At 36.5% G+C, this 24,054-nt stretch overlaps 1 protein-coding gene and 1 pseudogene across 1 annotated transcript; one reads left to right on the top strand and one right to left on the bottom strand.

Annotated features, from left to right (window-relative positions):
- Positions 1-2,906: 2,906 nt before the first annotated feature.
- Positions 2,907-4,452, bottom strand: LOC140181348 (uncharacterized). Its single transcript, XM_072224888.1, has 2 exons — positions 3,683-4,452; positions 2,907-3,531 (listed from the first exon to the last, which is right to left on the bottom strand). The coding sequence occupies exons 1-2, from the start codon at positions 4,450-4,452 to the stop codon at positions 2,907-2,909; spliced, it is 1,395 nt and encodes a 464-aa protein (XP_072080989.1).
- Positions 4,453-19,768: 15,316 nt separating this feature from the next.
- On the top strand, positions 19,769-22,220 carry LOC112769889 (cysteine-rich receptor-like protein kinase 44; annotated as a pseudogene).
- The last annotated feature ends 1,834 nt before the right edge of the window (positions 22,221-24,054 follow it).

Raw genomic sequence — 24,054 nt, 5'->3', positions numbered from 1 at the left:
CGTCTATTTGAGAGTGAAAAAAAATTTTTAGAATAAATGTAAGACTTTTTCTAAGCATGATTTTGGTATATCTTACTAGAAAAATTTAATGTCTTTTGCAGTGTTTTACTATTTACTCGAAAGACAAAACACATTTCTATAATTCGAAAATTCTTAACTAATCTCCAATAATCTAAGTAGTCTAAGTGCTCTCTGCTAACAATTTTCTAATCATAAAAAAATGTTTTATCTTTTGAACAAATAATCAGAGTTAAAAAGGACATTTTATCTATTAGAAAAGGATATTAATGAAGAAGATTATAGGTTCTAATTAACCATGGTCTTTTTAAATTTAAGGAATTCAAATCCGTTAGACATCGAAACAGAATTTTTTATATCATATATTTGAAATCACTGGTTAGAATGGCTAGTGTTAATTCATTCCTCACTAGTTACCCCTGTTTCAAATGTGTAGTTGAAGATTTCGAAGAAATCATAGTCAATGAATCATTGTTATGATAGGGTGGAGCTCAGAAATAATAATAAGAAGAAGAAGAAATGAGGTATCTATTTATATTTAATTGAAGGAATTTACAAGTAATTGGTAAGTGAAGAACATATATAAGTGTTGTAAGAAGAAATAGAAAAATAAAAGGGGATAGTGCAACAGAACGATGCAGAACAGTATAGTAGTTCTTCAATTTCTCCAAGCATAACAGTACCTGAAGAATTAGAAAGAAAAATAGTTGAGAAAGGGAATAGAAGGGAAAAGAATAAGGAAACAAGGGAGAAGAGAAGGGAACAACACAAGGGGAAGGCAAATGTACCAGCAATCACTGCCCAACATAACCACCCAGCCTCTTGCTTTTAGTTCTCTCTCTAGTGCTCCTTCTTGGACCCGCATCATGCTGATTGAGTGCCAGCTGTCCTTCTATTGTAACAATATTTCCTTCTGAAGTTGTAAGCTTTTTATTTATGTGCTCTTCCTCATTCCTGCGCCTAACATTACTCTCCTGATCAAGAGCAACCTTGCCCTCAAGGTTGAATGCAGGAAAGAGCTTGGGGAATTGATCAACATCCTCCAAACTCGTTTCTGTGACAACCCCTTGTCCCCACTGAATTTGCCACTGTAAAATTTCCTTGTCACCGCGCAAAATGGAGCGTTGTGATAAAATTCGATAAGGCTCCAGGATTGGTCCGAGTTCCATTGTAGTTAAAGGCAGTGGTAGATAATGTGATTCTTGGTCACCACGAAACTTCTTGAGTGCTGATATGTGAAAAACATTATGGATACGGGCTTCTGGCGGTAATTCCAACTGATAGGCTACCTTACTGAGTTTTCTCCCAATTTTAAAAAGGCCAAAATAACGCAATCCCAGCTTTTGATGCTTCCGCAGTGCCACTGAGTGTTGGCGATATGGCTACAATTTGACTAGCACTAAATCACCTTCTTGAAATTCTAAGTAGCGTCGATGTCTATCCGTAAAATGCTTCGTGAATTGTTGGGATCTGCCAAGATTGAGTTTAAGCTGATCAAGCAATTTATCTCTAGCTAATAGTAGTTCCTGCAAGGATGGCTCATCCTCATGAGAGAGTTCTTATCTAACAAGGGAAGGGGGGTCTCGACCATAGAGTGCTTTGAATGGAGTCATTTTGATGCTGCTATGCCAAGTGGAATTATACCAAAATTTAGCCCAGGGAAGTAACTCTAGCCACTTCTTAGGATTGTCAAAACAGAAACACCTCAAGTACATCTCCAGAGTTTGATTACATACTTCACTCTGGCCATCCGTCTGCGGATGGTAAGCCGAACTCATGGCAAAGCGAGTGCCTTATAACTTGACGAGATGTTGCCAGAATTTGCTAACAAAGACTCTGTCCCTATCAGAGACAATTTATTTTGGAAATCCATGCAACTTCACCACATTAAGAATAAAGGATTCAGCCACTGATTTACTAGTAAAATCCAATTTTAGTGGGCTAAAATGAGCATATTTAGTTAAGAGATCAACGACAACCATGATCACAGAAAAACCACATGAAGCAGGCAAAGAAACAATAAAATCTATGGAGATATCCTCCCACACCTACGAAGGAATAGGCAATGGTTTGAGCAGCCCTGCTGGCGCTTTAGCCTCATGTTTAGCTTGTTGGCAAGTGCAGCAAGTAAGAACATAATGTCTAATGTCCTTTTGCATGTTAGGCCAATAAAATTGAGCACAAATTCATTCGACTGATTTTGCAATCCCCGCATGGCCTCCCACCACACTATCATGATATTCATGAAGAATGAGTTTAATTAAGTGGCTATTTGGCAGAATAACCAAACGGTTCTTCCATAATAGTAACCCATTGTGACAAGTATAATTGGGATTCTTGGTAGAATTAGAAGCACATTTCTGCATCAACTCATGAAGAGTAGCATCCTTCTCAATTGCAACTCGAAGGTGTTGCAAGAAGTCCACATGAGGTGTAGACCAAGCACCAGAAAAGCTTCTTGATAAGGCATCTGCAGCTACGTTCTCGGTACCGGCTTTGTACTGAATCTCAAAGTCGTAACCCAGGAGTTTGTGAAGCCATTTATGTTGTTCAGGTGTGTGCAAATCCTGCTCCAAAAGAGATTTCAAACTCTTGTGATCAGTTTGAATAATAAATTTCTTGCCCAAGAGATAGTGCCGAAACTTAGCAATTGCTTCAGTTATTGCATAAAACTCTCTAATATAGGCGGATTGCTTTTGCAAGGTAGGAGGAAGTTTCTTTGAAAAATAAGCTATAGGATGTCGCTGCTGAATCAGAACAGCACCAATACCCGTACCTGACGCATCGGTCTCTACCTCAAATGGAAGGTTAAAATTAGGTAGTGCTAGCACTTGTTTAGTAGAGATCGCTTGCTGTAATTGATGGAATGCCAACATGGCTTGATCAGATCAAACAAAAGCGTCCTTTTTCAACAAATCAGTAAGAGGAGCAGCTAAGGTTGCATAACCTTTAATAAAATGGCAATAATATCCTGTGAGGCCTAGAAAAGCATGAAGCTGCTTAACACTACTAGGTTGGGGCCAATCTTGAATTGCTTGCACTTTAGTCGATTCCGTGAGAACACCACTACCTGTAATCGTGTGGCTTAAGTAATCCACATCGTTAGTTCCAAAAAGGCATTTAGAGAGCTTGGCAAAGAGAGTTTCCTGTCTTAGCAGCTTCAATACCAATTTCAAATGCTCAAGATGACTATCAAAAGAACTGCTGTATACCAATATGTCATCAAAGAATACCAACACAAACTTATGTAAGTATGCTTTGAAGACATCATTCATAAGGCTCTGAAAAGTAGCAGGGGCATTAGTGAGGCCAAAAGGCATTACCAACCATTCGTATAAGCCATGATGAGTACGGAAAGCCGTTTTAAAACGGTCCTCAGGTTTAACCAAAATCTTATGGTAGCCAGATCGTAAATCCAACTTAGAAAAGACAGTGGCCCCAAACAATTCATCCAATAACTCATCAACAGTTGAGATAGGAAAACTGTCTTTAATAGTGACACTGTTCAATGCTCTATAATCAGTACAAAATCGTCATGTGCCATCCTTTTTTTTTTACTAAGATGACTGGTGATGAGAAGGGGCTCTTGCTGGGTTGGATTATCCCCTCTTGTAACATGTCTTGTACCATCGATTCAATTTATGATTTCAAGCTATGGGGATACCGATAAGGACGAGCTTTTACAGGTTCAGCCCCAGCCACTAATGGAATGCTATGGTCCTGAGAGCGTTGCGGAGGGAGACGTGATGGCATGGCAAAAATAGCGACGTACTTACGCAACAGGGAAGCCAAAGCAGGGTCTAAGGAAGCAGGAAGTGGTAAGCTAGCCTGTGAGGTATCAGCTGGTGTTTGGAGTTCCAAAGTGAAGGCTTCGGCAATTGTATGTGTAGAGACCAGCCTTTGAATGTGATGGAATTGAATCTGAGAAGCCATAGAATTCTTCTCACCCCAAATCGTTACAAACTTTCCTTGGTGCACAAAGTGCAAGAATGAGGCATTATAGTCCACAATATGTGCTTTTAAGGTCATCAACCAAGTAGTTCCTATGACCAAATCACCACCTACCACATGAAGGACATATACCTCAGGTATTGAGATGGTACACCCTGCCACATTGATGTCTAGATTAGCAATTTTTTCTTCTACTGTCAGAATATTGAAATCTCCAACAATCACCTTAATTCCTGGAGCAGGTTCGATAGGAAGATTCAAAAACTTAGTGATGCGTGGCTGGATAAAGCTATCAGAGCTACCACTATCAATTAAGGCCTGCACCTCTAAGCTATTGATGGAAACTTTGACACGAATGGTAGATGGTCCTGGAGTACCGTGCATTGCATTACAGGACAAATGGTGGTCCAGCACCTGACCTTCCAAGGATTCAAGTGTGTTATCCGCAAACACCAGTTCTGCAAGGTCACCAACAGGAGCCATATTCTCGTCTAATTCTAATTTTAGCCATATGAATTGACGATTTGTGCAGCGGTGGCTGGCGGAAAATCGTTCGTCGCACTAATAACAAAGACCCTTCTCCCGTTTACTCTGAATCTCAGCAGGGGTCAACCTCCGAACTAGGTTTTTAAGTGGAGTGTGAGAGCGTTGTGATGGTGTCGGAAGTAATGCGAGAAGAGTGTTACGGTTGGGCAGCCATGAAGATGGAGAAGAATTGGGAGTTGTGAATTGTGGTTTGTGAGTAGCAGGGCCATATGTGGTTTTTGGCGAAGAAGTCAATTTCTCTTCATAGAGTCTAGCTAAGGACACTGCCCTCATCAAAGATGGGGGACATTGAGCTTTAACCTCCCGCCGTACCTCAGGTTTCAGTCCACTAACAAAACAGTCTCGGAGCACTTCAGGAGGATCAATGTGAGTACGATTTGCCAAAGCAACAAATTCTGAATAATACTCGCTTACCGTGCTACCTTGCTGCAGCTTGAATAACAATTCTCGTGGTCACTTGAACAGTGACGGGCCAAATTCGAGCTCAATCGCCCGCTTCACTTGGTTTCATGAGCGAAACTGAGCAAAACGTTGGGACATTTGAAACCAGATAAACCCCCTTTTTAGGGTTTATCTTGTGTTGAATTTAGAGCATTTTGATAACATTTTCTCATATTTATTCAATAAAATAGCATGATTTTGTGATTGTCTTCTTATTTGTGCTTAGATGTGAAAACATGTTTTTTAGACCTTTAATTCGATGATTTTTATCTTCTTTTGATTCCACTAGATGCCTTGATATGTTTGCTAGTGATTTCAGGTTGAAAAGGCTAAGAAGGGATCAAAGGAGTGAAAGGAAAGCATACAAAGTGGAGAAATTATGAAAAGCTAAAGATTTGGAAAAAGCCCATGGGCGCGCGCGCACTATGCACCTACACGCGGATTGCGAAATGCTCCAGGGACGCGTACGTGCACTGTGCGCGTATGCGCCGAAGGCTGCACGTGAGTTTTAAAGAAGAACTCATGCCTGGCGATTTTGGAGGATTTCTGGCCCCATTTGGAGCTGAGTTTTTGGTGGGAAAAAGGCTAAATAGACTAAGGAATGAAGGGAAATGCATGATGACATTCATTCACACACTTTTAGATCTAGTTTTTAGTTAGTTTTAGAGAGAGAAGCTCTCTCTTCTCTCTAGGATTAGGATTAGGTTTAGGTCAATAATCTTAGATCTAGGTTTTAATTCATGCTTTCATCTACTTTTGCTTCTCAATTTCTTGTTGTTACATTCATCATTCTTCTATTGTTTGTTATAATTTCTTCTATTTTGTTTCTATGATTTGTTATAGATCTACTTTTGTTCATTCTATTTTCTTTCAATTCAATTTGAGGTAATTCATGATAATTGTGTTTCTGTTGATTGTTGTTATTAATTCCTTGCAATAATTGTTGTTAGATTCTATTCTTGTTGTCAATTTACTATGTTTCCTTTTGTGCCTTCCAAGTGTTTGATGAAATGCTAGGAAGAATGTTAGAGTAGAATTTTGTGCTCTTGGATTGGGAAGGTAACTTAGGAACTCTTGAGTTACTAATGTCCAAGTAATTGATGATTGGGAGCCATTAACGCTAGATCTCACTAATTGAATTGGTGGAGAACTAGGACTTATGGACTTGGATTGATATAGCTCACTTGACTTTCCTTTACTATTAGTTAGAGGATGACTTAGTGGGATTGATCCTTACCAATTCTCATGTTGTGGTTATTATAAGGATAGAGATCCTTGACCACCAAACCTTGCCAAGACCGCTTTATCATTTACACTTCCATTGCCATTTACTTTTCTTGTTTCTTATCCAAAACCCCAAAATATACAACTCATAACTAATAACAAGAACACTACCCTGCGATTCCTTTGAGAGACGACACAAGGTTTAAATACTTCGGTTATTAGGATTATTAGGGGTTTGTACTTGTGACAAACAAATTTTTGTATGGAAGGATTATTGTTGGTTTAGAAACTATACTTTACAACAAGATTTCATTAGTGAAATTCTAAACCGTCAATTTTCCAATCATCAGGCAGCACCAGTCATGTGAATCGCAGCAATTCCGATTTGTTCTTCTTCGGGAACTTGAAAAAAATCAAAATACTGGTCCATTGAAAAAAACTACCCCAAAGCGTTAGTACCATCAAATTTCAGCAAATCGAAATTCACTCGACGAGAATGCAGAGATGAACGATGTTGTGGAACAACGCTTGAGTTCGAACCATGGGAGGGCTTAGGTATCTCAGATCGATGCCTGTAACACCCTAACTATCAAAATGTCACGCTTCCGGCTACGCCACTTTGATAGCTCGAGTATTACCACGACTTTTATAATATTTAAGACTAAAATATGAGCCTGTTTAAAACTCAAAAGCGATTTTATAAAAGTTTGAAAATTGGTTATAAATATAGTCAATTAAGAGAAAAACTGAATCACCATTTTTTTTAAAAAACTAGAAGTAAGGACATAAAAAGACACGTTGCATCAAGACAAGTTCAAAATCATGTCGAAAAATTACATGAATCAAGAAAATAGCTCAAACAGAGAAAGACGGATACACCAAGAAATTCAAACCGGCATATGCAATTTAGAATCAAGAAGAATGCATATGAACAGAAAAATAGGATTGAAAACATCAAACTGCTTCCCAAAAGAATTGACAAGAACATCAAAATAGGCTAAGAAACAATAGGTCATATGACATTCAACAGAATCTAAAGCACATAACTGAGTAACCTCAAGAAATAGTTTCTAACGTTTCCAAAACCCGCGATTTACTTTACTCAAAACTCGTATATCATCTATGATAACCCATCAGTGCTTTCATATACATAATTCACTAGTATTAAGCCGGCCAAACTTAATATCAGGAATTATGCAACGCAAGACTAATGGCATTAATCAATAGACAGTCATGTACATAAAGCTCTAATTCTCGTCATTCAACAAGACCTATTACATGACAAACGCTCAGAGTATGCAATTGAAGCATAGTCGATCCATTCCTCAGGCTCTACAGGAAAGACCGCTCTGATACCACAAATGTAACACCCTAACTATCAAAATGTCACGCTTCCGGCTGCGCCACTCTGATAGCTCGAGTATTACCACGACTTTTATAATATTTAAGACTAAAATATGAGCCTGTTTAAAACTTAAAACCGCATAACACTTCGATAACTCTTTTTCGTGAAAACCTAAACATACATGCACATACAATTCAGATATAACCTTAAGGTATATATATACATATACATAACACTAGTTTACAATTATACATATCATAATTTCCTATCCCTCTTACAAGCTTCATAAAGATAAATGTGAGGAAAAAAATAATAGCTACGGTGATACAAAAAGACCGAATAAACAGAAAATAAACATAACTCTCCTAAAGCTTCGTCTTCCATATCCTGAAAAGGAATAACCTGTAGGGGAGTGAGAACGTCGTCCTCGCTTGTTCTCACTATAGGATTACAGAATTTGCTATAACAAGATACGTAAAGATAAGATCATTCTTAGAGTTCAGTGATCATTGCTCGTCTTATGAGTCTTTCCAAAAACCATAGGTTCACATTCGTAATCCAGAAAATTTCTTTTTTGAAAACTTGCTAAATTTCTCAAATATTCTAAAACAAAACCTTTTTCCTTTCTCAAAAGAAAATGTCTGAAAAGTTTTTCCTAGACCGCAACCATGAAAGCAGTTACCTACGCGGTATAAATGATCATCTCGTTCCAAGCATAGGTTCATTAAGTCTATACTGAACCGATCAGATACTTTATACAGAACTAGGACTCAATATACCAATCACGGCCGCCCATCCAATCCAACACGTCCCCTGGCCCAAACAGCTCAATCAGCAACCAACTCATCACAAACCAATCAATTCAAACACAATCACAATTAATGTGGTTCAAGCACAATCAAGAGCAATTACAACAAGTATAACAGTTAGCAGTTAACATAAGTATTCACATAGGTAAACCAAATACAATATGCACACCCAAACAATATCACATAGATGCAAATGATGAATGCCTATCCTACTGGTTATGATATCACATTGTCGGTTCAATTGCCAACCCGACACATTCCCATGGGAATGTTGCCCTTCGGTCACGTATAAATGGGAACCCTCTGGGATAACGTGCCCGCCACACGGTCCAGGATGTTAGTGCCTGCACACTCGTGTGATCCGAAAGGATGTGAGTGGGATACTTTGCCTCCGACCTCACATCTACACGTAAGTGGGATTAACCACCGTCCTTACGCGGGCGCGGCAACCTCGACAAGCGGGATTAACCACCGTCCTTGCCAGGCGCAAGCGACTTATCAACAATATCGTCATTTATCAAATCTCTCAGCATAAGCGGGACGAACCTGGCCCTTATGCCTACCAACCAATAACTAATCAATCTTGATGATATCCACAATCAATCAGGCTCAATAACTGATTTCAAATTCATTCTTGGCCCATTTTCTTTTAAATAACAAACGTATTCAATTCACAACTAGCCAAGATTCACTTTTCAAAACGGAGCCACTTTCCACATCTTTCCAACACTTCCAAAGATCTCAAAACCATGCCAAGTTCAAAATCTCTTTGAAAGACTCAAAATCATTCATTTCTAAATCAAGATTTGGTCGTAAGATTCCTCAGTGGAGTCTCAAAACTTCAGGGGAGAATAACCTAACTCATTTCTTAAATTCCTTGAAAACCTCCGAAACTTTAACGTCTTGAGTTGAATAAATAGAATAGGGTTTAAACCCAAAACCAAATCGTGTTTCCAATTATTCCGCACCAATTTCAAAACCAACCAAACTTAAGCCAAAACCAAATCATTTTTAAACCGAAAACCAATTTCAGTTTCATTCTTAAATCTGTTTCCAAGGGCTCAGGAAGTGTTTCAATTTTAATAAATCAAAGTTTCAGAAAATACTTCAAGCTCTTCCTAAATGTCGTAAAGTGAAATAGATTAATTGAAAACCACGTTTATTTTAAACCCATTAAAACCCCCTCCAAGATCTGTTTACGTAAATCAATTTCCAAAACATAAAAAGTTCATATTTAAATTGATTTTTAAGGCATAATTCCTTTCTTAATAATTACATCCAAGATATAGAGATTTTCCTACTAAGGCAAGTTCAAACATAATTTATTTCTCAAATATTTAAGTCAAAGCATAATTCATTCTTTTCCAAAATAACAATTCCAATCAAAATCTCAGATTTTCTAGAAATTTCGGTAGCATCTCCCATAAAACTTGGACTTTGCCACCCTTTTCGGGTCCCAACAAAACCAATCATCAATCCTTTCTGACAGGTTCAAGACTAAATCAGTTTCCAATAAAACAAAACTCAACTTTCAAATTATCAAAAATCATTCAAATCAACCAATCTATAAATCTCCAATTTATCAAAATCAGACATTGTTACAATCAAACAAGCACCCATATTCATTCAAGATAAAACCAGACAATTTATAAGACTCACATAACCACCAGAAATACATTTTGTACAGCATATCTATTTATAACAACTTCCACTTTAAAATGAATCAGTTTGTATAAAAAGCCCCTACCTCGATACATTGAAATCACAACCCAAACTCGCTAACTGGCTCCTTTCGTATTGACCTGAATCAACTGCAGTCAAAACCTCAGCTCCAACCCGCTTTCTCAGCAACCACAACCACTCTAATCGCAATATATAATAGCCGAGATTAACTCTCATAACAACGAATGCTACAACACCTCAATGTATAATGGAGCAGTAACTAGAGGGCTTTCAGATCGAGACGCTTACTGAACGAAGAAAGAACGGCTGAACCGAAACAGCGGCGGTCTTCGAACCGGCTTGGCGGCAACCCGGCAGCCACCTCAAATAGCAGCGGCTACTCGATTCCGACAACAACAACTAAAATTAACATGCAACGACAATGAAGCTTCCGGAAACCCAAAGGAAACGAAGACCAACTTAAACCCTTACCGGCCGTGGCGTTCCTGGCGGCAGCAGTGGCGGCATGGAACTCCGGTGATGCACGACAATGGCGAAGCCAGCAACGCGGCGGCGACAGCAGCTCCGCGGCGATTCTCCCTCTCTTCTTTGTGAACGGCGACTGGCAGCAGGGATGGTGGATGGCGGCGGCGCAAGCAATGGGACGCGGTGGCGAATTCCTTCCCGTGGTGACTCCCTCGCGAGTCTTCTCTCTCTGCCCGATTTCTCTCTCTCGTCGTGCTCGCCGGCAGAGGCAAGATGGCGACGACAGAACCCAGGCGGTAGCTCTCCGGCGCGGATCTTGGCTCGCGCTCGCCTCTTCTCTCTCCTCCATGGTTGGCGATTGTGGCAACGGGAAGAAGCTCGATGGCATCCTCTTCCTTCCCGCAAGCTTTTTCCCTCAGCGCGACGGCGTGGTGACCTAGCGGCAAGACGGCGCAACTCTGGAGCGGCTCCTCCCTCTCCTGGCGACAGCAACGGCGACGGCGCTCCTCACCGGCACCGCACCATCCCTCTTTCCCGATTCCTCACTCTCTCTCCGTTTTGACCTCCTGGCGGCGTCACGACGGCGACGACGGTGGCAGTGATGCCCACCGGTGCCACCTCCTTTCCTTTCTCATCTCTTTCCCCTCCGGTCCTCCCCCTCTTCTCTTTTTCCCTTTCTATCTCTTCCTTTCTTCATTTTGTTTGCAGCTACTGCATGCTGTTGTTAGGGTTAGGTGCACTAGTGTGCTCTGGGTCAGGGGAACCGGGTAACCGGGTAGGGTTTCCAGGGTTAGGGTTGTGTGTGTTGAGTTTTAGGATTAGGGTAAAATTAGGTACAAGGGTAATTTTGTAATTTCAAATAAAATAGGGATAATATGGTAATTGAAAATAAATTCTAATCCAACAATAATAATATATATATAATACTATTTGATCATCCATTTTGCAAATTATTTTTAATAAAATATTCAAATCCAAAAATTAGAAATAATATACTAAATTTCTTTATTTTCCAAAATAGTAGTATCAATATTTTAAAATATTAATTATTTAGTCCAAATCATATAAAAATCCTTATTATTTCACAACTACCAACTTTACAATTTAAATATATAAAATAACTCAATAATTGTAAAATTAGATAAAATCTTAATTTAAATAGTCCAAACTCATTATTTTTAGATTTCTAGAACTTTAAGTTGTAAATAGAGAAATACTCCATAAGCATAGAGTTTGGATAAAAACCTTAATTTATTTCAAATCCAATTAATCAAAACTACCTTTAATTACCTTCAATAAGATAATTTATGAAATTAAAAATATAAATAAATATATGATTTGAGATTAGTTCAAAATAGGACTTCTCAAAAGTCTTGGGTCTTACATTCCACCCACCTTATAAAAATTTTCGTCCTCGAAAATTAAAGTAATACATAATATAGTACATAGCCTTAAATACCTTTTAGAAAAGTAAGAGATCTTAACACATATATATACATAAGTTCAAATACCTGATATCCATAAGATTTAAATATAAAGGTAAGGTATAGTGTAAGGTGAAGGATACAAGATAGGCTCAATGCAAAAGGTTATATGGTTTCAAAATCTTACAAAAGCTTGGAGAAACAATATAAGGTGCAAGTCAAGATAGGCGTTCACAAAGTAGAGCTATAGTTAATGTGGCAAAAGGCTACAAGACAAGTTGGTATTAAAACAACGGATATAACATTTCCTCACAGATCTCTTACCCCTTCGAAACTCCCACTTCCCAACTCCATCAATCACTTCACAACTCCATAACCGGTCACAAACCTAACATTCGCAGACTCTTCCACGAGAAACAAAACTCCCACAATTTCTCATAACGTTGCACTCTTACCACTCATCTTCCGTATCCATGAACAGGCCTTAAAGAACTACGAATCGTATTACTATACCTAAAGATTGCACGTGACATCAAAACAATTCTCGAGTTTACTCAGAAAGGTAAAAGACTTTAAAATAGAAGGACAAACAACAAGGATAATCTCCGCAAGAGTTCTGAAAGAATTGTTGAATCTACAAGTAAACAAGGATGTACAATCGATGAAGTGTATTGGAAAGAAATTCAGTTTAACAACCTCAAAGATGACTCCTGAATCAGATACAACTGATAGGAACACAAAAGGATAAGCAAGATAGTAATTTGGAACTAAATCAAGCTGAGTTAACAAGTATAAAATCATAGAAGAAGGTCAACTAAAGCTAGTGATGACACTCTCAAGATTTAAAATTTTTGATCAAGTTCACATAATACATTTGAATATAGAGAATGAAAAACTGAAAGAAGATCACCTCCTGTGCTAAAAGAAAAGTATGTAACTCGCAGTTCACAAAAGGGTAACATAAACATATATCAAAACTGCAATATGGTTAAAAGAAAACTAAATTGTGTTTCATCCAAATAGTTTCCAAGTAAAAGATAGAATAGGTGAGGGTTGAAAATTGAAAGTCAATTGGGTTAAGGCCAAAACAATCTTTCGAAAATCCTGAAAGACATTTAGGTACTCAATTAGCTAAAAGTATACACTGATATTGTGGCAGGATTGTAAGAAAATCAAACGTCTGTTCAAGAACTCTCAAAGTCTAAATTCAAACAAGTGTGTATAAAATTTTATAGCAAATATGGAACAAGTTAAACTCTATTTAGAAAAGGAAACCCTGAGGTAAAAATTTACTTATCAGTCGGTTTCAAAACTTTATTTAAAATAATGCATGTCAACTCCAAAATAACTTTTCCAATTTAAAGGATAGCTATGGATGCAATTTTTAAGCGAGAAAAATTGATTTAAGTTTCTTAAGAGAATCCAAAACTTGCTTCAAAAGTTCACATCAAAACTCTAAGAATACACTTGAAATTGCCATCACATAAGAATATTCAAGAGTATTAAAATGTACTTAAAAGGGAATTAGACCAAACAAGAAAGGATCTCAAGTCAAGGGAGTTCAAACAAGATCCACGAAGCATGGGACACCAAACAAGCTTTCCATTGGTTCAAAATGATGCAACACTCGTCAGGAAAAACAACTCAATCAACAGTGAATTTTCAAGAAAGAACCTTTGACTAAAGAAGGACAATTGGGAGGACAAACAACACACTAGATAGAAACAATTTAAGTTGACTTAGAGGAGCATGAAATTCACAAGAGAAGGAAAACTGTGACTACTAGTGGTGTTCATAAAAGAAAAAGAGTAGTTAAAAACAAAATCAAGTATCATGACCATAGAAACACAAGCTTAAAGAATTAGCCCATACTTGAGAGGAAAGGTATGAACCTAATATTTTCAAAAGAACAACAATTACGTAAATAATGTATCATACTAAATTAAAGTCAATTTGTCAAACGAAAACTAACTGAAAATAAAGTGAAAAGCCTTTCCTTTAAGAATTTAAAAATACCTAAGTACGTAATCAAATAGAGTTATGTATAGGGACCGTAATAAAATTATGTTGAAAAGTCAAATTGTATTTAAAGTAAGTGTAGTTCCATAAACCAGTAAAAGAACATGCGAGGTATTAGAAATAAATAGTTTTTAAATTGCATAAGGAATTTTCAAAGTTTTATATAGATAGGTGTATATAAAATCAAAAGCGATTTTATAAAAGTTTGAAAATTGGTTATAAATATAGTCAATTAAGAGAAAAACTGAATCACCATTTTTTTAAAGACTAGAAGTAAGGACATAAAAAGACACGTTGCATCAAGACAAGTTCAAAATCATGTCGAAAAATTACATGAATCAAGAAAAGAGCTCAAACAGAGAAAGACAGATACACCAAGAAATTCAAACCGGCATATGCAATTTAGAATCAAGAAGAATGCATATGAACAGAAAAATAGGATTGAAAACATCAAACTGCTTCCCAAAAGAATTGACAAGAACATCAAAATAGGCTAAGAAACAATAGGTCATATGACATTCAACAGAATCCAAAGCACATAACTGAGTAACCTCAAGAAATAGTTTCTAACGTTTCCAAAACCCACGATTTACTTTACTCAAAACTCGTATATCATCTATGATAACCCATCAGTGCTTTCATATACATAATTCACTAGTATTAAGCCGGCCAAACTTAATATCAGGAATTATGCAACGCAAGACTAATGGCATTAATCAATAGACAGTCATGTACATAAAGCTCTAATTCTCGTCATTCAACAAGACCTATTACATGACAAACGCTCAGAGTATGCAATTGAAGCATAGTCGATCCATTCCTCAGGCTCTACAGGAAAGACCGCTCTGATACCACAAATGTAACACCCTAACTATCAAAATGTCACGCTTCCGGCTGCGCCACTCTGATAGCTCGAGTATTACCACGACTTTTATAATATTTAAGACTAAAATATGAGCCTGTTTAAAACTTAAAACCGCATAACACTTCGATAACTCTTTTTCGTGAAAACCTAAACATACATGCACATACAATTCAGATATAACCTTAAGGTATATATATACATATACATAACACTAGTTTACAATTATACATATCATAATTTCCTATCCCTCTTACAAGCTTCATAAAGATAAATGTGAGGAAAAAAATAATAGCTACGGTGATACAAAAAGACCGAATAAACAGAAAATAAACATAACTCTCCTAAAGCTTCGTCTTCCATATCCTGAAAAGGAATAACCTGTAGGGGAGTGAGAACGTCGTCCTCGCTTGTTCTCACTATAGGATTACAGAATTTGCTATAACAAGATACGTAAAGATAAGATCATTCTTAGAGTTCAGTGATCATTGCTCGTCTTATGAGTCTTTCCAAAAACCATAGGTTCACATTCGTAATCCAGAAAATTCCTTTTTTGAAAACTTGCTAAATTTCTCAAATATTCTAAAACAAAACCTTTTTCCTTTCTCAAAGAAAATGTTTGAAAAGTTTTTCCTAGACCGCAACCATGAAAGCAGTTACCTACGCGGTATAAATGATCATCTCGTTCCAAGCATAGGTTCATTAAGTCTATACTGAACCGATCAGATACTTTATACAGAACTAGGACTCAATATACCAATCACGGCCTCAAACCCATCCAATCCAACATGGCCCCCGGCCCAAACAGCTCAATCAGCAACCAACTCATCACAAACCAATCAATTCAAACACAATCACAATTAATGTGGTTCAAGCACAATCAAGAGCAATTACAACAAGTATAACAGTTAACAGTTAACATAAGTATTCACATAGGCAAACCAAATACAATATGCACACCCAAATAATATCACATAGATGCAAATGATGAATGCCTGTCCTACTGGCTGTGATATCACATTGTCGGTTCAATTGCCAACCTGACACATTCCCATGGGAATGTTGCCCTTCGGTCACGTATAAATGGGAACCCTCTGGGATAACGTGCCCGCCACACGATCCAGGATGTTAGTGCCTGCACACTCGTGTGATCCGAAAAGATGTGAGTGGGATACTTTGCCTCCGACCTCACATCTACACGTAAGCGGGATTAACCACCGTCCTTACGCGGGTGTCGCAACCTCGACAAGCGAGATTAACCACCGTCCTTGCCAGGCGCAAGCGACTTATCAACAATCTCGTCATTTATCAAATCTTTCAGCATAAGCGGGACGAACCCGGCCCTTATGCCTACCAACCAATAACTCATCAATCTTAATGATATCCACAATCAATCAGGCTCAATAACTGATTTTAAATTCATTCTTGGCCCATTTTCTTTTAAATAACAAACGTATTCAATTCACAGCTAGCCAAGATTCACTTTTCAAAACAGAGCCACTTTCCACATCTTTCCAACACTTCCAAAGATCTCAAAACCATGCCAAGTTCAAAATCTCTTTGAAAGAATCAAAATCATTCATTTCTAAATCAAGATTTGGTCGTAAGATTCCTAAGCGGAGTCTCAAAACTTCAGGGGAGAATAACCTAACTCATTTCTTAAATTCCTTGAAAACCTCCGAAACTTTAACTTCTTGAGTTGAATAAATAGAATAGGGTTTAAACCAAAATCCAAATTGTGTTTCCAATTATTCCGCACCAATTTCAAAACCAACCAAACTTAAGCCAAAACCAAATCATTTTTAAACCGAAAACCAATTTCAGTTTCATTCTTAAATCTGTTTCCAAGGGCTCAGGAAGTTTTTCAATTTTAATAAATCAAAGTTTCAGAAAATACTTCAAGCTCTTCCTAAATGTCGTAAAGTGAAATAGATTAATTGAAAACCACGTTTCTTTTAAACCCATTAAAACCCCCTCCAAGATCTGTTTACGTAAATCAATTTCCAAAACATAAAAATTTCATATTTAAATTGATTTTTAAGGCATAATTCCTTTCTTAATAATTACATCCAAGATATAGAGATTTTCCTACTAAGGCAAGTTCAAACATAATTTATTTCTCAAATATTTAAGTCAAAGCATAATTCATTCTTTTCCAAAATAATAATTCCAATCAAAATCTCAGATTTTCTAGAAATTTCGACAGCATCTCCCCCAAAACTTGGACTTTGCCACCCTTTTCGGGTCCCAACAAAACCAATCATCAATCCTTTCTGACAGGTTCAAGACTAAATCAGTTTCCAATAAAACAAAACTCAACTTTCAAATTATCAAAAATCATTCAAATCAACCAATCCATAAATCTCCAATTTATCAAAATCAGACATTGTTATAATCAAACAAGCACCCATATTCATTCAAGATAAAACCAGACAATTTATAAGACTCACATAACCACCAGAAATACATTTTGTACAGCATATCTATTTATAACAACTTCCACTTTAAAATGAATCAGTTTGTATAAAAAGCCCCTACCTCGATACGTTGAAATCACAACCCAAACTCGCTAACTGACTCCTTTCGTATTGACCCGAATCGACTGCAGTCAAAACCTCAGCTCCAACCCGCTTTCTCAGCAACCACAACCACTCTAATCGTAACATATAATAGGCGAGATTAACTCTCATAACAACGAATGCTACAACACCTCAACGTATAGTGGAGCAGTAACTAGAGGGCTTTCAGATCGAGACGCTTACCGTATGAAGAAAGAACGGCTGAACCGAAACAGCGGCGGTCTCCGAACCGGCTTGGTGGCAGCCCGGCAGCCACCTCAAACAGCAGCGGCTACTCGATTCCGACAACAACAACTGAAATTAACATGCAACGAAAATGAAGCTTCCGGAAACCCAAAGGAAACGAAGACCAACTTAAACCCTTACCGGCCGTGGCGTTCCTGGCGGAAGCAGCGGCGACATGGAACTCCGGTGACGCAGCAGTAGCGCAAGCACGACAACGGCAAGGCCAGCAACGCGGCGGCGACAGCAGCTCCGTGGCGATTCTCCCTCTCTTCTTTGCGAACGGCGACTGGCAGCAGGGATGGTGGATGGCGGCGGCGCAAGCAATGGGACGCGGTGGCGAACTCCTTCCCGTGGTGACTTCCTCGCGAGTCTTCTCTCTCTGCCCGATTTCTTTCTCTCGTCGTGCTCGCCGGTAGAGGCAAGATGGCGACGACAGAACCCAGGTGGTAGCTCTCCGGTGTGGATCTTGGCTCGCGCTCGCCTCTTTTCTCTCCTCCATGGTTGGCGATGGTGGCGACGGGAAGAAGCTTGATGGCGTCCTCTTCCTTCCCGCAAGCTTTCTCCCTCAGTGCGATGGCGTGGTGACCTAGCGGCAAGACGGCGCAACTCTGGAGCGGCTCCTCCCTCTCTTGGCGACAGCAACAGCGACGGCGCTCCTCGCCGGCACCGCACCATCCCTCTTTCCCGATTCCTCACTCTCTCTTCGTTCCGACCTCCTGGCGGCGTCACGACGGCAGCGACGGTGGCAGTGACGCCCACCGGCGCCACCTCCTTTCCTTCCTCCTCTCTTTCCCCTCCGTTCCTCCCCCTCTTCTCTTTTTCCCTTTCTATCTCTTCCTTTCTTCATTTTGTTTGCAGCTACTGCATGCTGTTGTTAGGGTTAGGTGCACTAGTGTGCACTGGGTCAGGGGAACCGGGTAACCGGGTAGGGTTTTCAGGGTTAGGGTTGTATGTGTTGAGTTTTAGGATTAGGGTAAAATTAGGTACAAGGGTAATTTTGTAATTTCAAATAAAATAAGGATAATATGGTAATTGAAAATAAATTCTAATCCAACAATAATAATATATATAAAATACTATTTGATCATCCGTTTTGCAAATTATTTTTAATAAAATATTCAAATCCAAAAATTAGAAATAATATACTAAATTTCTTTGTTTTCCAAAATAGTAGTATCAATATTTTAAAATATTAATTATTTAGTCCAAATCATATAAAAATCCTTATTATTTTACAACTACCAACTTTACAATTTAAATAGCCCAAACTCATTATTTTTAGATTTCTAGAACTTTAAGTTGTAAATAGAGAAATACTCCATAAGCATAGAGTTTGGATAAAAACCTTAATTTATTTCAAATCTAATTAATCAAAACTACCTTTAATTATCTTCAATAAGATAATTTATGAAATTAAAAATATAAATAAATATATGATTTGAGATTAGTTCAAAATAGGACTTCTCAAAAATCTTGGGTCTTACAATGCCTGTGCTGGTTCTGAAGAAGCTGCGTAAGAGAATCCTGGATGGCGTCGATTTTGAGATTAGTGGCTTCGGAAGCACGAGCGCGTTCAGATCTGTTCTCCTCCGTGATGGATTCGAACATCTGGAATAGCTTTTTAATGTCGGCCTCCATGCCTTTCATTCACGTGTTGTCAGCTATGGCCATGGTGATGAAAGCACCAATTGATAGGGTGGAGCTCAGAAATAATAATAATAAGAAGAAGAAATGAGGTATGTATTTATATTTAATTGAAGGAATTTACAAGTAATTGGTAAGTGAAGAACATATATAAGTGTTGTAAGAAGAAATAGAAAAATAAAAGGGGATAGTGCAGCAGAATGATGCAAAAGGGTATAGTAATTCTTCAATTTCTCCAAGCATAACAGTACCTGAAAAATTAGAAAGAAAAATAGTTGAGAAAGGAAATAGAAGGGAAAGGAATAAAGAAACAGGGGAGAAGAGAAGGGAACAATACAAGGGGAAGGCAAATGTACCAGCAATCACTGCCTAACATAACCACACAGCCTCTTGCTTTTAATTCTCTCTCTGGTACTTCTTCTTGGACCCACATCATGCTGATTGAGTGCCAGCTGTCCTTCTGTTGCAACAATATTTCCTTCTGAAGTTGTAAGTTTTTTATTTATGTGCTCTTCCTCATTCCTGTGCCTAACATGTTATTTGACTTTGATATCGTCCAAGTTGCTACAAATGGTTTCTCATATTCTAATAAACTCAGACAATGTGGATTTGGAGCTGTTTACAAGGTAAAGCAATGCTATTTTATTTTCACAGTATCATCTTATTTATCAAAGCTCAAAACAAACCTCAAAGCAATGAACAAATGATGAAATCCACTAACCATGATATATTTTTAGGGTAATCTACCTAATGGACAAATGATTGCTGTCAAAAGGTTGTCAAGGGACTCAGGCCAAGGAGCTTTGGAATTTAAGAATGAAAGCTTCCGCATCGAAATTTAGTTAAGCTCCTTGGTTTTTGTTTTGAAAGAGATGAAAGGTTACTTATCTACGAATTTGTTCCCGATAAAAGTCTTGACCACTTCATATTTGGTAGGTTGAATTTTACTCAAAGAAATATTAAGAGCGATCAAAATTTATTATTTTTGGTCATCAGTTTATCATCAATTCACTTACTTTAATCTAGTTCCTTTAATCTAATAATCTAACATACTTTATCCCATACTTTTAAATATTAATGACTAATTGATGACTAAAAATAATAAATTCTGATAGTTCTCTAACATTCTTCTTTTACTCATTTAGTTCTCAAAACCTAAAATATTTAGGCAATGGATTATCTTTTAGTCAAATTAATTTTTTTAAATACCTTTTTTTTTCTTTCTCTTATTTATTTGTTAATTTTATTTTTAAATTACTATAATTACTACTACAATCACCACATCTGAGATGGTTATATTATATAGAAAAAGATGATAATAAAAGAAATGAGTATTTTTTTTAAAATTAATTTTAGTTATAAAATTAAAATTAAATAAAATAAAAAATTTAGAAAAAATATAACAATTCAAATATTAGAGATAAGATTAAGATTTAACATAAATATTGATAACTAAAACAGGACTTTATTCTAAATACAAATTCTAACTACAAACAAAAATCACACTTTTGGTTGTGTTGTATATGTAGATTCGATCAAGAAGGGACAATTGAATTGAATAAGTCGATACAAAATTATCGAAGGCGTTGCTCGAGCTATTCTTTATCTTCATGAAGATTCTAGAATGCGTATCATACATCATGATCTTAAACCAAATAATATTCTCTTAGACGGAGAGATGAACCCTAAAATATCAGATTTTGGCTTAGCAAGATTAGTTCTCGTAAATCAAAGTCGAGAGAATACAAATAGAATTCTCGGAACATAGTAAATTTTTGAATGTACAAAGCTCTGATTACCTTTTTATTTACCTTAATACTATCACTTAACTTTGTTAAAAATTAAGTTATAGATGATTTTATAATATAATATTTTTAATGCCTTTTTCTTAATATTATTAGCCTTAATTAGTACCAAAAGTAATTTATGAATTATATCTAAAATATGTAGATGCAGTGGATACATGGCTCTTGAGTATATAATTTATAGACAATTTTCAATGAAATCAGATGTATTTAGTTTTGGTGTATTAATTCTTCAAATTGTGAGCGGTTATAAACACCAGGGTGCCGGCAATGGAGAGAATGTGGAGGAGTTACCACTAAACTTTGTAACTTTCCTTTTCTCACTATTACATTACATCACATCTTTATTTATAGAAATTGGATAACAAGTAAGCTCAACAGAATTTACAATAATGGACTAAAATTCTTGTAGGCATGGAGAAACTGGAGGGAGGGGACAGCTATGAATATTGTAGATCCATCACTAGAGAACAATTCATCAGATGAAATGATGAGGTGCATCCATATTGGTTTACTCTGTGTTCAGGAAAATCCAGCTGAGAGACCAACCATGTCTTCTATTATTTCAATGCTTAAGAACTATTCTATTACTCTCCTAGTACCTTTGGAACCTGCATTTACTGTAACCAGTAATCAGTCATTGGGGATTGTGGGTTTTGGAATGGGATAGAGTGGATCTGGAACTTTCATTGGAGGCGTGAGCTATTCCAATGGGAGTTGAAAATTGTGAATCAGTTGCGCGATGTTTTGAGGCCGGTTAAACTAGCGGCAGACAGAGATGCTAGGCTTGTGTGGAAGTTTGAGAGACAAGGTGTTTTTACTACTAACTCATTTGTGCAGGTGTTGCAGGAGGAAACATTACCAGAGGATATAACAAGTTATAGTTTCACCAAGACTATTTGGAAGGGCTTAGTTCCTCCAAGAGTGGAGCTGTTTGCGTGGTTTACCTTGATTGGCAGGGTGCATACGAAAGAGAGATTGTGTCGACTTGAGATAATTACTCAGGAGGATAATATGTGTATTCTATGTAAAAAAGATGTTGAGAATGTTCATCACTTATTCCTTGGATGTGAATTTACTTGGCAGGTTTGTGTGCATGGTTAGTTCATCTTGGCAGAAAGTGGTCATTTTCTGGTACTGTGAAGGAGCATTTCTTATGTTGGACAAGCACAACCAGTAGAAAGGATGAGTCCAGAAATTGGTTCATTTGCTATTTTGCGATTGTCTGGAACGTTTGGCTGGAAAGAAACAGGAAGATATTTCAGAATAAAGAAAAAGGCATAAACGATATTATTGACATGTCATTTCTTAGCTACCAGGAGTGGAGGAATAAAGATCCCTTGTGTTATTGATGGTTATGTCAAAGATGACATAGAGTTGTTTTATTCTATTAGATGCCAGTTAATTTTTATTTGTGTTACTCTTACTGCTTCTGCTATTTGCTCCACCTTAGTGTTGAGCTTCTTTGTTTAAAAAAAAAAATCAGTAGAACAAGAATCCCTCCAGCGGTTCCAGACACGCAAGAATCAGAGAGTAAACAAGCTCAAGGATCAAAGAATGAGGCTTCCATTACTGTGCCGTATCCTTGCTAAAATACTGTATATATCATGTGGTCATCAGTTGTTACCGTTTATAATAATTTCTTGTATGAGAACGGATATGCTATATGCAGCAGTTATGCTTTTTAATTTTGGTGCTGTGCTTTTAACGGCAGTGGTAAACAATATGCATATTTGATGTATTTTTGTTTGGTAAATATTTTAATAAAGATTTTATAATTGTTTTTATATAAAGATATTTTATTTTGATCATTAAATAATAGATTTTATAATTTGATTTTCATATGTTATAAAAATGTCATCTTTATTTAAAGTGTAGTAAATTGTAAAATAAATAAGTCATTTTTTAAACTAAGATTATCATAAAAAGGTATTTTTAACATTTTTATTGGAGTAGTTGTCTTTTTATTTTATGTAAAATGTCAGATTTGTGATTTTTAATTTATTTTTTTAACATACAAATCTAAAGGTTAGACTTTATTTTTTATTTTAATTTTTTTTAAACATATAATTTATATTTTAGTATTAAAAAATTAAATGTGTAAATCAGACTTTTATTTCAATTTATTTTACGATAAAAAAATATTTTAACATATTTAAGAAATTTGACCTTCAAATTTTTCTATAAATTTTATTATTCTTTAAATTTAAAAGTATGATTTGTTATTTAAAATTAAAAAAAAATCTATATAAAAAAATATACCAATTAATTATTATCATGAATTACATATTTTTTTTATCTAAAAAATTAGCCCAGTAATTACATGTAAGATATATTATGTGAGAAATATATTCATAACATTATTCTAGTAGCTAGATATATAAATTATAAATTGATACTCTAAATTGACACGCATAGTCACTTAATCAGTAAATAATGCAAGTATTATCTAGTTTTAACCAAAATATAAAATGTCTTTTGAACGGTCTTATTTTGTTAATTTGTCGTCGATCTTGTTTAAATATTTCAAGATCAGAAGATTATTAGAATTTGAGGCACGCATTAGTGGGTGGGTGGGTGGCTATTCTACCAGTAACGTTTTATTCTTTCTGTATTTGTTAATCTAGTCTTTCTGTATTTGTTAATCTATTTAATTTCTGTTGGCTTCGACGTTTCCCTGTACTTAATTATTACCAAAATTATAGCGTTTCAAACTGGTAATTTTAAACAACTTCAAAATAATATTCATCTTTAGAGGGATAAGTACTAAATTGCATTCACCTAGTTGACCTTGAAAGTTGGGAAAAGATGAGATAGAAGTTAACATGAAAAATTAAAAAAAAAAAGATACGCCAACTAGAGGTTGCCATGACTTAAATATATATTAATGAAATCTTTTAAGTGTTGATACACTGATGTTTCAATGATTTTTAACCATTTATTTTATTTATAAAAATATATAATATATATAATTAAGATCAATGATTAAAATTTATTGAAATACCGATATACTT

The sequence above is a fragment of the Arachis hypogaea genome, chromosome 18 (genome assembly GCF_003086295.3).
Source record: "Arachis hypogaea cultivar Tifrunner chromosome 18, arahy.Tifrunner.gnm2.J5K5, whole genome shotgun sequence".
In the NCBI taxonomy this organism is placed as follows: Eukaryota; Viridiplantae; Streptophyta; class Magnoliopsida; order Fabales; family Fabaceae; genus Arachis; species Arachis hypogaea.
Note: the sequence above shows the minus strand (reverse complement) of the source record. Positions and strands in the feature narration are given on the sequence as shown.